Genomic DNA, 15,417 nt, shown 5'->3' with positions numbered 1-15,417 from the left:
TGGTCCAGCCCTGGCCCTAGATCATTTGGGGAGTAAACCAATGGATGGAAGATCCTTATCTCTCCCTCTCTCTCTATAACTCTGCCTTGCAAATAAACAAATCTTTAGAAGAAAAAGTTCATGGGAAAGTGTAATTAAAAGATAAGTTTATTTTTAAAAAAGATTTATTTGAAAGTAAGGTTTACTAGGGGTGGAGGGGAAAGGAAGAGTGAGAGAAAGAGAGACAGACAGACAGAGAGACATCTTTCATTTGCTGGCTCACTTCCCAAATGGCTATTTTAAAAGCTGGGACTGGGCCAGGACGAAGCCAGGAGCTGGAACTCCACCTGGGTCTCCCACGTGGCTGGCAGAGGCCCAAGAACTTGGGCCATCTTCTGCTGCTTTCCTAGGCACTTAACAGGGAGCTGGATCAGAAGAGGAGCAATCAGGACAGGAACTGGTGCCCGTATGGGATGCTGGTGTCCTAGTGGGTGGTTTAACCCATTCTGCCACAATGCCAGCCCAACTCCAGTTTTCTCTAAGCTTTGACAGTATTTATTATTAACAATCTGTGATGCTAAAATGAAACTCACATGCAAGGGCTATGCCCAGTTCAGAGTTGTGGCTGATGCTAAATTTGTACATGGATAGATAACATCGAAAGGGCCTTTGTGTTCCTGAATCATCAAAATTTATTCAACCACGTTTGTAATATTCAAAAATAAGGTTTAAAACATATAGAATTGAGATAAATTTCAGGCAACTTACTTCTGGCTCACGGTTTGGTTCCAGCAGGATCTGCGCGGTCACAGGGGCGAGCTCCTGAATCCAGCACTGGTTCATCGATGTCTTTCCAACCCTGAGTCAGACGCCCAAGGAAAACGCTCGGGGTTCTTGGAAGGAAACAAGGCCGTTTTCTCAAGAATTTGCTTCAGAGAAAAAGCCATAGCATTATCTACAACACATGTGCATCTCAAGGTCATTCCGAGGCTGAGTAGCTGGGGCACGGCCCGCTTGCCTGCTGTCAGTCTCTCCCCCGTCTCTCATGCTCCTATATCGACAACTGGTACTGCAGCGACCCTTCTTTCGGAACTCAGCTGAGCCTGTTGAGTCGATAACAAGTGATAATAAGAGACCACAGGAGCACAAAACACTGTATGAGGGGGTTTCAAAAAGTTCATGAAAATGAAATTAAAAATAAATGTATCATGGTGCAAAGAAAAAACCCACTGAAATCCATGCATAGTTTTTTTTTTTCCACAATATATATTTCCATGAAGTTTTTGAAGACTCCTTTTATGCCTGGTTTGAAAACCATTTTTGCACCAAAATAAACTTATCTTTTAGTTCCATTTTCTATGAACTTTTGGAAGTACCTATGTACGAGCTTTGATCATGTAAAAATACAACAGAATAACCCCGGATTTAAAATGAAATGGCATGCCCATTTATATGAAATAGCCATAATAGAGAAATCCATATTGACAGAAAGCAGGGGAACAGGTGCTGGTGAGGAGACGGTCATTAAGACGGTGGCTTAATGGGGCCAAGGTTCCTTGTCGGGCAGTGAAAATGTTTTGGAACTAGATATTGGCGAGGGCTGCACAGCCCTGCCCACGTACGAAATGCCCTGGAATCGTGCACTTTACAATGATTAACTGACATGATGTGAATTTTACATCAACTAAAAAAAACCTGTGGTCACATTGGATGGGTAGGAATGGCGATATTGATTGGTGGGGAAAAGGGTGCTTTACCAGCCTGAGATCACACATCTATTTTGGTCCTGGCCCCACTCCCTCCCTCTTAGCCAACTGTGTTCAAAAAACGAATTCAGCGCCTGCCTGGGGAAGACGTAGAGGAGCCATTGTGTGGCCTCTCAAACGGGGTTGCACCCTGGCTACACCCGATGGCAGTGTAGACAGAGTACCCGATCACATTTCCTGAGATACCCCCCTTCCTGCTCCAAAACCCTAGGGAATTTTTGCTGCACACAATTTTTTTGCACTCTTGGAGTTCCACCCGTGCCTTGGCTCCAAGCCCTGAGTCCTGGCACCCCGAGGTGACCATATTTGATGGAAAGGCAAAGTCACGAAGCTTTAAGGAGTGTGGATCTAGCTCCTTTCGCCCCTCAAGCCTCACCTTCAATGTCACCATCACCAGCAAGGGCTTCTCCACCTGCTTTCTCATCTCAGCCTGACGTGTGGCTGCATAGCTTCACTACACTTATGCCCACCCACTCTCCCCCACATTTGTATGTTGGGTGGGTGGGTGGTTGCTTTGCCTGTCTCCTTCTCTGGCCTTCCCGAGCTTGGCTGGATGCTCACACACATTTCCAAGCCCTTGCTGATCCAACCCCAGGTTCTTTGAGTCCCTCCTTATGGAAATTGACAAGGCAGCAGCATGCAACCCAGACAAGGCTTGTTGGGGGAGTTGTGCTCCAACACAAGGCAGGAGGCACAGCAGGAAGAGACACTGCTGATCCGTTCAGTGAGCGGAGCTGGGCAGGGTTTGTTATCATACGGGGAGGCATGGAGGTTGCCCTTCACCACAGCGCACACTGGTGTGCATCCAGCTCCGGTTCGGTTCTGATCAGGCACCGTTGGCTGGTTTGTTTTGCCAAGGACAGGCTTAAAATGGTGATGTCTCTCACTGCTGCCACCTCCAGGAAGGTCGCACATCGATCGCCTATTTTGGACAGGGTGCAAGGGTTGTTGGGGAAGTCCCTAATAGAGCCTTAGGGTGTCTTGCTGCTCAGGTCTGGAGGCCCCTTGCTCCTTATTGGTTTGGAGCTGGAGGTGGGTCACGTGGCAGGTGGGGATCAGCTTGACTTATTGAGTTCCTCTTCTCTCTGCTTTGGCCCACCCGCTGAGAAAGGTGATGGAAAAAGATGAAGCAAAACCAGGTCTGGTCTCTGCCCCACTGAACAGCTCGTCTGGTGGCAGAAACAGATGTTCCTTTCAGAGTCATATTCAAACATAAAGGTGCAACAGCGGCAACTGCTTTGAGAACCAAGCAGCTCTGTGTTAGGGAAATGTAACCTTGCATGAGGTGGGTCAAAGGCTTCTCTGAAGACATTAACTGTGAGGAAAAGCGGAAGGCTCAGCAGGAATTAACGAGACAAGGAGAAGGAAGGACCGGTCAGGCAGAGGGAACAGCTTGTGCAAAGGCCCTGTGGTAGGAGGGGAATGAAAAGCAGCAGGAGCTGAAACGCAATGAGAGGAGCTGTGCCACACTCTGCACGGCTTCTCCCAGCTCTCCCTTGTTCACCTGGCTGGCTGTCAGACCCGCAGTGCAGTCTGAAGGGTTTCCCCACCTACTCAGAGCCCTCCCCCTGTATCTCACAGGCATGACCCACAGTAAACCTCTCACCTTCCTAACTGCCAGCACCCAGCAGCGCAGAGCCCATGATGCCCCGCAAAGCCGGATGTTGCCTTTACCCGCATATTGTTTGCTGTCAGCTCTCCACGGCTGTCTTCAAAGGCAGGAAATGGGGTACCTTTGTCATGTCCATCATGGACTTTTTTTTTTTAAGATTAATTTATTTGAAAGGCAGAGTTACAAAGAGAGGGAGAGAGAGGAAGCGGGGAGGGGGGAGAGTGAGAGAGAGAAAGAGAGAGAATCTTACACCCCCTGGTTCACTCCCCAAGTGGCCATAATGGCCAGGGCTACACCAGCAGTCAGGAACTCCATTTGGATCTCACACGTGTGGCAGGAGCCCAAGTACTCGGGCATCTTCCACTGCCTTCTCAGATGTACCAGCACCCAGGGTTCAAACAGGTGTTCTCATGTGGGATGCTGGTATCACAGGCAGCAGCTTAACCCACTGTGCCACACAGTGGTCCCTCGATGGGTTTTCCTGATAAATCTCATCTGTAAGGCAGGGAGTGGAACTGATAATGAACCGGCCAGCAACATTGTCACCAGCCATCATCTTAGCCAGGATAGGAAAGGGTTGGTGCTTTTGTGGTCTGCAGAGTGGCGTTATTTTTATCACTACTTAGACTAGATTTTTGAGTGGCCTTGTTTTTCTCTCACTTCATCAGATATGGGCTTGCCTTGTGTGATGTGTTCTGTGCAGCCAGGCTCAACAGCCAAGGGCCAGCTGGGAGTGTGGCGCTGGGTTCTGGATGTTGTCCCCAAATGTCCTAGGGTTGGAGTCCAGCACCAGATGGCACAGAAACAAGCAGGAATATTTGTTTCTTAAAAAAAGCTTTATTTATTTGAAAGGCAGAGTGACAGAGAGAAAGGGAGACAGACAGACAGACACACAGACAGAGATTCTTCCACTGTTGATTCGCTCTCCAAAATGCCTGCAGCAACTGGGGCTGAGAAAGGCCAAAGCCCAGAACTCTGTCCAGGTCTCCCATGTGGGTGCTAGGGACCCAAGGACTTGACTCACCCGCTGTGATCCCCCAAGCACACTATCAGGAAGCAGAGGAGGGACTCAAGCCCAGGCATTCACTCTGACATGGAATGCGGGCATCCCACGTGGCAGCTTCACCTGCTCCACCACAGCGCCCGCCTGAAGATTTCTTTTGGCTGTTCCATAGCCTCCCCTCCCCCAATTCTGGATCTTTAGTGGAGGCCAAGGTAGAGAAGCAGCACTTTAGAAGTCAACTGGGAACGCCCCATTTGTCCAAGGATTAGTGATCACCTCCCCACCTGGTCAGGCAGATCTAACTTTCAGATGGAGCACCGTGGACGTTTTGTATTCTGAACGGTATGGAGTGCTCCCTCTCACAGTCTCCTCGGAAGTCACGTTCAAAAGTTCTCCAGCGCCTTGGTGCGGCTCAAGTTTGTCTCCAAACACAAGTGCATGGCTCCAGGAACGTCCTTTAACCAGTAGGCCAGGGTTGTCTGGGCTCCCACGACACCCTGTAGTTCTCGGTTAACATCCTTGTTAGACCATAATTAATTTGTTTATAATGTGTCTGCCTGGGGAGACTGTCTCCCACATGTTTGTATCCCCGGAACTTAACAAAGAACTTGGCACGGGCCAGGCTGTCTGTAAATATTAAGTGAGTTTGAGATGGAGCTTTAATTCCTGGCTCCAATCCGCCTCACCAAGCATTTAAGGAGTCTGTTTTGCCAGGCAGGAGGAGACTGGAACATCTGATAGTCCTTGCCTTCCAGGAATTCGTATCTAACAGATTTAAGGGTACTTCATATTAATATTTAAGGGTACTTAATATCAGCATTCTCTGCGTGCGAGGTAGCTGGGATGTCGCCACGAACAGGTTCTGGAACTTTCCTCAAGTCCACCAACCCTCAGGCTGACAGCTCACAGTTCTGCCATGAAACCTGAGCCGAGGTTCTGAGCCCTAGGGTGTAGACATCGCGCTGACAGGCATTTTTCAGGCAGAGTTGGTTGATTTGACCAACCTGGGGAAGAACTCAGGTCTCGTGCTAGGCCGTGCGGATGGGGAAACAGAGATTCTGGCTTCAGACCCGGACGCAACGGTCTTCCATCGCGGTCACCGCGGAGCCCCTCGCCGCTCAGGTCCTCTCCTCACACAGCTGGGCAGGGAACAGAAGCGGGAGGAAGAAAAGAAAAAAGCCGAGGGGGCAGAAGGGGCGCAGGTGAGCATCCTCCGCCCCGCCCCCGCCGGCCACGCCCTCGCCCCCAAACCCACTTCAAACTCCCGCCCCCTCTTAACGACGACCAATGCCCGGGCGAGGAGCGCGCAGAAGGCTGCGGATTGGCCGACGCCGCGGTTGCCGCGGTGACGGGTGGGTCCCGCGGGGGTCCCCCGAGCGGGGCCGCGACCCGGGGCGCCGGGAGGTTTCCGCTCAGCTCGCCGCGCCCCCCGGCGGCGGGAGGGGCGTCCCCCGCGCGCCCCCCGCGCGCCCCCCGCCGGCCTCCCGCTTCCCCCCGCGCGCCGCCCTGCGTCTCGGTCTCCGCCCCCGGGACCTGCGGCCGTGAGCTCCGGAGCGCTGCTTCCCGGGCCGGCGGTGCGATGGGCTGCGGGAACTCCACCGCCAGCAGCGCGAGCGCGGGCCGAGGTGAGCGCCCGCGGCGGGGGCTCCGGCCGGGGGGGGCGGGCGCGTCCCGCAGGTCGGTCCCCTGGCGCGGGGGCGGGCGCGCGGTGGGGCTGCGGGGTCCGCACCCTCGGCCCCCGGCCCTGGCCCCGACACGCGGGACCGTGGAAAAGTGCGGCGGAGCGAGTCGGGACTTTCCTGGGGGCGGGGGCCGGGGACTGCAGCCCGGGCTCCGGGCGCGCGTCGGTGCGGGTGTGGATGGCTCAGACCCGCGGGGGCTGCTCCGCGCTTTCCGTGTGTGGCTGCGTGAGGTGCGGCTGTGGAAAAAAAAAAAATTTTTTTTTTTCATTAGAAACACGTTTGGAAACTTCTTTCTGCCACGCTGCGTCGTGTTGATTGGCATGGTTTTTGGATTCCCCGGAGCCAGCCGGGCTCCGGATGCGGAGACCCCAAGACTCGGCCCGCCGTGCCGGACGTACTTGGGGCGGCCTGTGTCCGTTTTGACGTTTTGGGGGACATCCGCGGGCCCCCTTTGGTGTCCTGGAGCAGCGGCGCCTGCCCGCTCCCGTGGAGCCCCGTCGGGTGCCCCGCGCCGCCCCGGCCGGCGGATGCGCCTGCAATGTCTCCGTGACCTTGGCTCTGTCACTTGCTCCAGCCTAGGCTCCGGGAGAAGGATGCGGCTTAAAAACTCCGTTGGTTCGTTGGTTTTGATGTTCCCGTTGCATGTGAATGGGCCCAGGTTTTTTTTTTCTCTTTGACCATCATCCGTGGCCCGCGCACGCACGTGGGGCATTCGGTTTCCAAAAGAGGAGAAGGCGAATGAACGCAGGAAGTGATTCATACGGAGAGTTTATCTCGTTCCTGGAACCTCTACCGTGTGGAATGAATTTTCTGCCCCTGTGCTGGGCAGAGGTTTGCTGGGGAACAGCCTGGTACAAGCCTTGAGCCGGTGGGGGTAGGGGCAGGGTGTCTGTCTTCCCGGGGCTGGAACCGGGTCCGGGCCACAGCCTGCTTTCAGGATTGTCTGGGTGTGCCGGGCCCTGTGTGTGCACCCTACCCTAAAAAGCTCCAGAACATTTAAAAAAAAAAAAAATCTTAACACGTTTCAAGTGGAGCTCAGTTTCCTGCATTCACATTTTTATCTATTAAGGAGCTGTGTGTCAGGTTTGGGGGTGGGAGGCGTGTGATTGGCAAAAAGAAAATTGGAGCTCCTTACTAATATTTGCTAGACTTTTTTTTTTTTTTTTTTTAGGGAGGTTTAGTTACAGTGAGGGAAACCCACGTCCTCGCTTTTGGTTCTTGCTCCTCTTAAGGCTGGCTCCGTGGTAAAAATCACTTGAGGTTCAGGTCAGCGCAAGATAGTGAGTGGAAACCGCAGCAGCGGCCAGCAAAGAATTCGTGGAGCAGGGTGCTGTTGCCTTGCTGAGATGCTGGGTCTGCCCTGGGTCTTTGAGAAGTCGCCTTGAGAGAGCTCCCTGCTTTCCCTCCTGCTGGCTGGCTTTGGGGTTGGGTCATTGTTCTTTTGCTGTTTTCTGTAGGCTGGTGGTAGGAATGAGTCTAGTTTCAAAGGAAATGCATCCGTGTGAGAGATGTGGGGTTGAGAAAAATAAACAGCAAGGCAGCCCTGCGGAAATCTGTTTCACCTGTGAACTTTGGTATCTGCATTAAGTAAGCTGTCATCCAAGTTATAAGCTTGGACTGAAGCCAAGCGATATGAAAAGTATTAAAAAAAAAAAAAAAAAACAGTGTTGTCCTTGTCCTCCGAGCACTTTGAGTGTACAACTTCTGAAGTGCTCCAGGAATCATGCAGCTACACTGAACTTTTCAGGAAAAAAATAAAAAGTAGGAGAGGTTGAAAAGGTGTCGTGGTGAAGCGGTCGAAGGCTGCTGGCTGTGGCAGCCGGGGAGTGAGGCTTTGCCGATCGCGGGACCGTGGGCGGTGCACTTTGCTTTTCTGAGCTGCGCTCCCTTCATCTATATAATGGGGATAATTGGACATCTGAGGGCTTATGTGAAGCTCAGAAATTAGCTCGTGTGGGAAGGCACTCTGTAAACTGTAATTACCATAGAGGAGTCAAAAAATGATTACCCTGTTGAGGACGAAGTGGCTTTCCTCGAATATTTTTCTACGAGAAAGTGATGTCCTCACACTTGAAACCGTTCCAAGCCTTGTGGGGCTCCCTCCGTTGAGTCCGGTGTTTGCCCTTTGTCTGAGCTTCCTGGGCGACTGCCTTTCTTGGCTTTTGTCTGGTGAACTTGGTCAGTGTGACAGATGGCTGTGCCGTCGTGTACTTGAGTGAATGTGGTGTCCTGTGTCCCATGGGGATGTGCAGCAGGGCGCTCAGTGGCCGTAAGGAACAGCGGGTAATAGATGGGTAACTTGGTAACTCAGGGTAGATGTGCCCCTCCCCTAGATTTCTTTCCCAGGTGCATTAGCAGGGAGCTGGATCGGAAGTGGAGCAGCCCATGTGGGATGCCGGTGCTTGCCTGCGGTACCACAATGCTGGCCCCTGCAGGCTTCTACGAGGTTCACCCCATGTGCAGAGCACTCTACTGGGAACTTTTAGGGGGCAAGGCTGGGGGTGGCCAATATGGTGGCTGAAGAATGAAATCCAGTGAGAGGCTGATGGTCTGGGTGGAAGGATTAAGCATTTGGGTATGATTGTGCAGCAGTCTGTAGTAGATTACACCTTGACTATCAAAGTGCACAGGAAAATGTGCCTAGTACAGCTTAATCAGAGCAGCCTTTCTGGAGGAGGTGAGCTGCAGCTTAGATGGGATTGTTAGGACTTGTTTAAGTGAAGAAGGGCTCTCCATTTTCATCTTTTTTTTAAAAAAATTATTTATTTGAAAGGCAGAGTGAGATAGAGAAGTCTTCGATCAGCTGGTTCACTTCCTAAAAGACTGCCAAGCTGAAGCCAGGACCTTGAAGCTCCGTCCTAGCCTCCCTGGTCTGGGTGGCAGGGGTCCAAGTACCTGTGCCAACTTGCGCTGTTTTCCCAGGTGTGGTAGCAGGGAGCTGGACTGGAAGCAAAGCAGCCAGAGCTTGAACGTGCACTCCGACGTGAGATGCGTGCCTTGCAAGGGCATTGGAGGGCGTATGGGAAGCTGCTTAACCTACAGTGCCACAGAGCTGGCCCCTAGGTTTAATGTTTTAATGTCAAATCGCTGTCTCCATAGGAACTTGATTTTTCCCATCTTAGAAACATAGTAGAAGGGCTTCTTGTATTTTCCGTTTCACGAGGATTCGGTTTATTTTATCTTTGCAGAGTCCAAAGTCTAAACCCTAAAGTATAGAAAAAAATACCTGGAGTAAATGATCTATTTTAAAGTGTCGCATTGATTAAGGCAGGGAGTGTCCCTCCGCACCTGCAGCCGAATGCCGTGTCCCCCTTGCTCTTCCTGGACCGTCCCCTACCTGGGCAGAGATGAGCGCACCTGCTCACCTGCAGCAGCTCAGCCAGCCCCTTTCATGGGGTGACATGTGAGTGTGACAGTTTAAGACTTTGTAACCTAAGGCAGGAGGGGGCTTCCAAGTCTGGATAGCTCCAGGTGTCTCCAGCAACCGCTTCCAGTGCAGCCTAAGGCTGTGGACATTTTTTGCAGAAGCAATGATTTCAGAAGTTGTGTCGCCTCACGATATTTGGTTACTTTGCTTAGGTGTAGTTTTTTTGCCCGAAGTTTGGCAACTCTCTGACCATCACTTTTTTTTTTTTTTTTTTTTTTAAATTGAGAGGCAGAGAGCAAGATAGAGGCACACAGACATCTCAGATCTGCTGGGTTACTCCCCAGAGTCCACAACAGCTGGGGCTGGGCCAGGGTGAGGCCAAGAGCCGGGAAAGCAGTCCCGGTCTCTGACGCCGGTGGCAGGGACCCGTGTCCTTGAGCTGCCTCCCAGGTGTGCATGAGCAGGAAGCTGGAACCTGGAGTGGACACAGGGCTCCAGCCCGAACACAGCGGTGTGAAATGCAGGTGTCCCAGGTGGCGTCCCTACCGCCAGGCCAGTGCCTGGCTCCTGGCTTCAGCCCGGCCCAGACCTGGCTGCTGTGGCCTTTTGAGGCGTGAACCAGCTAGTCTGAGGGCTCTCTTTCTGTTTCTCTGTCTCTATCTCGCTCTGTCCCTCTGCCTTTCAGACCAATATATAAATCTCTCTCTCTCTTTTTTTTTTTGGAAGGATGTGTCTCTAATAGCTCTGCTATTTATATAATAGTCTGTGGAGGAGGTGCTTAATAATGATTTATCCTGGTTTATCAGTGTCCTCAGGGAATTAATATAATCCTTTTGGGTTCAATTATTTAGATCAGTTATTTCCTTGTCCTCAATTAGCGAGATAATTGCCTTCTCTTTTGCTGCAGCCCTGTTGGTCCAAGCTTAATGTACAGCTGTAAAGGACTGCGTAGTGTTGAAGTGATGGGATTCGGTCAGCAGACTTGGGGGGAAGTCCTACAAGAGAGAACTCATCACCTCTACTTAGCTAAGAGCCGGAAGCTCCCTGCTATTCCTTCCCTTCCTTAAACACGCCAGCCCCTCCCTCTCCCGTTTGCTGTTTGGGGTACCTTTGCTGGAGAGCTGATTTGTTAATGTCTTGTTTCTTTGCCCCCCCCCCCCCCAAGGGGGTAGGCCTACTGACAAGCCCATCAGCCTTCTTCACTGCTTCTGGACCCACCCCCGCATTGTCAGGGGATTTTTTGATAGAAAATTAAATCCTGGCTATGATGAGCATTTGGGGAGTGAACCAGCAGATAGAAGCTCTGTGTCCCCACCCCCCTATCTGCCTTTCAAGTCAATCAGTCTTTAAAAAAAAAATTAAGTTTTAAATTATGTGGGCACACTGTGACTGATGTAGCAATCGAGAGAATGAATGACCAGAGGGCTTCAACAATTCCAGCGAAAATGGACTGAAAGGATAAGAAGCCTATTCTGTGAGCTTGTTTTGAAACCCTTTTGTAAGACTTCAAGCAGTCCTGGAAGCCTGCTAGGGGGAGGCAGACCTGGGTCGGGCTTTGAAGAACAGGGAAGGTTCGGATAAGCAGAAAATGGTGGGAGGGCACTTTTAGTGCCGTGTCAAGTCTGAGAGCCAGCAGTGGGCTTGGCGCGTTTCCGGGCACGAAGGCGTCTTGCCTGGCTTAGCAGTTCCCCTGGGTTGCGGGGTGATGGGAAGGAGGGAGCCTGCATACTGGAGAGTCGGCGCTACTCAGGCCAAAGGTAAGGTCGGAGGGGGCAGGTGATCAGCTTGCCCTTGGAAGTGTGGGGTTCGCGGTGTAGACGCCGAAGGAAGAGATGCAGAGTTATACCTGCCTGGGCAGTTGTCACTGGGGCGACAGAATCAAGAAATTCTGTGGTCACTCCTCAGCTCCAATTCCCAGAATTCACATTGCAACCCTGGGCGTTACTCTTCAAGGTGTCCTAAGAAAATTATTCATTTTTGCCATGAGCCACTCACAGCTCAATATAGACATCCTGTTCTGGCAGTACCAATGCCTTATGTGAGAAGGCTTCAAAAAGTTTGTGAAAAGCGGAATTGAAAAATGATTTTGGGGGACTGGCGTTGTGGCGCAGTGAGTTAAACCACTGCCTGTGATGCCCGCTTCCTATGTCATAATGCCTGTTGGAGTCCCGGCTGCTCCACTTCCAATCCACTTCCCTATTTATGCACCTGAGAAGGCAGCAGGTGATGGCCCTTGTCCCTGGACCTCTGCCACCCATGTGGGAGACCAGGGTGGACTTCCCAACTCCTGACCTCCCCCACACCAGCCCCCAAGTGTTGCGGCCACTTGGGGAGTGAACCAGCAGGTGGAAAAATCTCTCTGTCACCCTGCCTTTCAAATCAGCAAATAATCCTATAAAAAACAGACGTTGGTGCAAAAAAAGTTTTTGGAATACATGCATAGTTTTTTCTTAATATGCATTTTCCATTAACTTGAAGACCCTTTGTATCTACATTTCTTTATGGCTGACTTTATTTTATTTTCTCCTAAAGTATCACTACTCAACAGGGACAACCTGTAAACAAATGTTTTCGGCCAGAGCTTCTGTATTCATTGACATAATTTTGTATTTCTGGAACACATTGACCTAATTTTTTTCCTCCATTATTTGAAGAAATTACTTATGAATCTGTTCTTTTAAAAATCTATTTTTATTTGCAAGTCAGAGAAAGAGAGAGAGTTCCTGTCCACCAGTAGTAGTCAGGCTGGGCAGGGGCAGAAGCTGGGAGCTGGGAGCTCAGTCCAGGTCTCCCACGAGAGTGTCAGGAACCCAGATACTTCTCCATCACCACTGTCTCCTAGGGTCTGCACCTGCTGGAGCTGGAGCTGGACCCTAGCCCAGGTACCCCAGTGTGGAATGCCGGTGTCTCAACTGCTGGGCTACATGCCCACTCTGGAATCTAAACTTTCTATTGGCTTCTTAAAAATAAACCTGACTTTGGATGAGCTAAAGAGCTGTTGTTCCACTTCTTTGGCTGTGCTGAGACTATGACAGTTTTAGGACTTTTATGTGTCGGAAGAGCCCTAGCAAGCTTCAGAATTAAACAGTTTTGTCTCTTTTTCTTTCTTTTTTTTTTGGTAAGATTTATATAGCTCTGAGAGGGACGTTTTCTCTTACAGAACAAAGCATGTTTTTATTGATTGCCAGAAGAGCTGTAGTCATTTTGTTTCTAATCATTTATGCTGAAAGAGGAGAGATTTGTGAATCTTTAGTATTTTATAAATGCTTTTTTAAAAAAAAGATTTATTTATTTAAAAGGCAGGGTAACAGAGAGGGGGAGACAAAGAGAGAAGAGATCTTCTATCCACTGATTCAGTCCTCAAATGGCCACAACAGCTGGGGCAGTGCCAGGCCAGAGCCAGGAGCCTAGAACTCCCACATGGCTGCAGGGCCCAGGTACTTGGGCCGTCTTCCGCTGCTTTTCCAGGTGCATTAGCAGCGAGCGGGGTCGAGTGGAGCAGCCAGGGCTTGAACCGGCGCTCAAATGGGATGCTGGTGTCACAGGCAGTGGCTTCACCCAGAGCAGCACTGTGCTGGCCCCATAAGTTCTTCACGTACATCATCTTATTTTTAAAAATTTTATTTATGTTTATTTGACAGGCAGAGTTAGAGAGAGGGAGAGACACAGAAAGAGAGATCTTCCATCTGCTGGTTCTCTTCCTAGAGCTGGGCCAGGCTGAAGCCAGGAGCTAGGAGCCTCATCCTGGTCCCCCACGTGGGTTCAGGGGCCCAAGCACTTGGGTCATCCTTCACTGCTTTCCCAGGCTATAGCAGAGAACTGGATTGGAAGTGATTCAGCTGGGACCTGAACCGGAGCCCATATGGGATGCTGGCGCTGCAGGCAGCACCTCTACCTGCCATACCACAACGCCGGCCCCAGCAATAGTGAAGATTTTTAATGGGTAGTGTGACTTAGTCTTCTTATATAACAGGTTGGTTAAATCTCAAAGGAGCATCTGTAGGAATCAAGATATTATACTGGGGGCGTCTTCAAAAAGTTCATGAGACATGTATATTATGAAAAAAAAATCTTATGTATAGACTTAAAATTACTTTAAATTAAAAGCTTTTTTGCTTTTCATTTACTTCAAAGAAGGAATGACACAGAGAGAGAGAGACAGAAGGAGGTATCTTCCACTCACTGGTTCACTCCCCAAATGCCTGCAAGAGCCCGGGGTGGGCCAGGATGCAGCCGGGAGCCCAGAACTCCACCCTGGCTCCACACATGGATGGCAGGGTCCAAAATCCTTGAGCCATCATCTGCTGCCTCCCGGGCGGCATTCTTAGGGAGCCAGAGTTCCCGGGGCTTGAATGGGCACTGTGGTGATGGGATGCTGGTGTGGCACCTTGCTCCACTCTGCTGCAGCACCCACCCCCGAAAACTTTTGCACCGAAATAAACTTACCTTTAAAATTTTTTCTTTAAAGATTTATTTATTTATTTGAAAGTCAGAGCTACACAGAGAGAGAAAGAGATATTTTCTATCCTCTGATTTACTTCCTAGATAGCCACAATACCTGAAGCCAGAAACCTGGAACTCTATCCAGGTCTTCCACACATGGGTGCAAGGGCCCAAGTACTTGGGCCATCTTCCTCTGCTCTCTCGGGCACATTAGCAGGAGCTGGATCAGAAATGCAGCAGCTGGGAGCAGCTGGTGCCCATAGGGGATGCCAGCGTTGCAGGCGGCACAGTTTAATTCACTGTGCTGCAATGCCAGCTTCTAAAAATTTATTTTCTTTAAAAATTGTGAGTGAGACAGACAGGTAGGCAAAGAATGATCTCCCATTTACTGGTTTACTCCCAAATGTTCTTAATAGCTGGGACTGGGCCAAGGCTCGAGCCAGGAGCCTGAACTTGGTACAGGCTCACTGTTGCCTCTTGGGAGACGAGCTGGGGCTGAGAGGTGAACCCTGGTTCTGAGCGGTAGCCTGGAATTCCGTCTGGGTCCCTCACACTGCTGGCAGGGGCCCGCACACCGAAGCCATCACCTGCAGCAAGTTGGATTGGACGTGGAGTGGCTGGCACTCGAGCTGGAAGTCTGGTACCCGTTGCAGGTGTCCCGAGTGGCAGGTTCACGCACCGTGCTGTGACGTCGGCCCCTCTAAACTTACCTTTTAATTCCCCTTTTCCTGGACATTTTGGCGCGTGCTCATGTCTGTCTGCTTAAAATTGCTCATCTGATGCAGTATGTTGCTGCTGGCTTGCTTGCTCACTCACTAGGAGTATAGTTTTGTGTTTTTGGGAGGTATGATATGTTCATTTTGTCTCCTTCCGAATACTAATGTTTTATATTTCTTCTCGAAAGAGGGTTTCTTTTTGTGAGGAAGGGCAGGAGAGGGGTAAGAAGGCTGAGGTGGATTGAGTCGCAGGCCCGAAAACCCACGTGTGTGCCCTAATCCATGGAGTGTGAGTGTGACCTGATTGGGATAGGAGAGGCTTTGCAAACGCGGTGAAGTGCCGGATGTTGCCATCAGGAGCTCACACACGGGCGGGCCCTCAGTCCTCTCTGTGTCCTCAGAAGAGAAGAGGGGGACAGAGACACAGATTGGCCAAGGTGACGCTCACCGCCTGCGGACGCCGGGAGAGCCGAGGGCTGCAATCTTCCTCCACGGCCTCTAGGGGGAGCCAGGCAGTGCTGCTGCCTTGGTTGCTTGCTTCTGGCCTCAGCAAGAGAAGCGTCTTCTTGCCGCTGTGTGAAGTCACCCAGTTGTTGCTGATTTGTTACAGCAGCCGGAGGAGGCCCATACAGAAGGGTCTCTTCTGCAGCCGTTCAGGAGGGGGACAGAGTCAGAACGTAAGAAAATACTGCTAAAGGTTCTGTGTAGCTGGAACATGAGTAATTATTTGAAATAAATATTTCACAGCTCCATCTCCATGTAATTCACACAAACTTCAAGGCTGCTTAGAGGTTCAGCTGGTATTAGGGCACTGCGTTTTTATATAAAAATAAGATGTTCAATGGCCAG

The 15,417-nt window shown here is 50.8% G+C and overlaps 1 protein-coding gene across 1 annotated transcript in view; it reads left to right on the top strand.

Annotated features, from left to right (window-relative positions):
- Positions 1–5,909: 5,909 nt before the first annotated feature.
- C10H12orf75 (chromosome 10 C12orf75 homolog) overlaps positions 5,910–15,417 on the top strand; it is a 45,749-nt gene continuing 36,241 nt past the window's right edge. The window contains exon 1 of the mRNA XM_062201986.1: positions 5,910–5,985. Within this exon, the coding sequence (XP_062057970.1) occupies positions 5,940–5,985 (46 nt within the window). The 5' untranslated portion in view covers positions 5,910–5,939. The remainder of the gene's footprint in view (positions 5,986–15,417) is intronic.

This window comes from Lepus europaeus, chromosome 10 (genome assembly GCF_033115175.1).
Source record: "Lepus europaeus isolate LE1 chromosome 10, mLepTim1.pri, whole genome shotgun sequence".
Lineage (NCBI taxonomy): Eukaryota > Metazoa > Chordata > Mammalia > Lagomorpha > Leporidae > Lepus > Lepus europaeus.
Note: the sequence above shows the minus strand (reverse complement) of the source record. Positions and strands in the feature narration are given on the sequence as shown.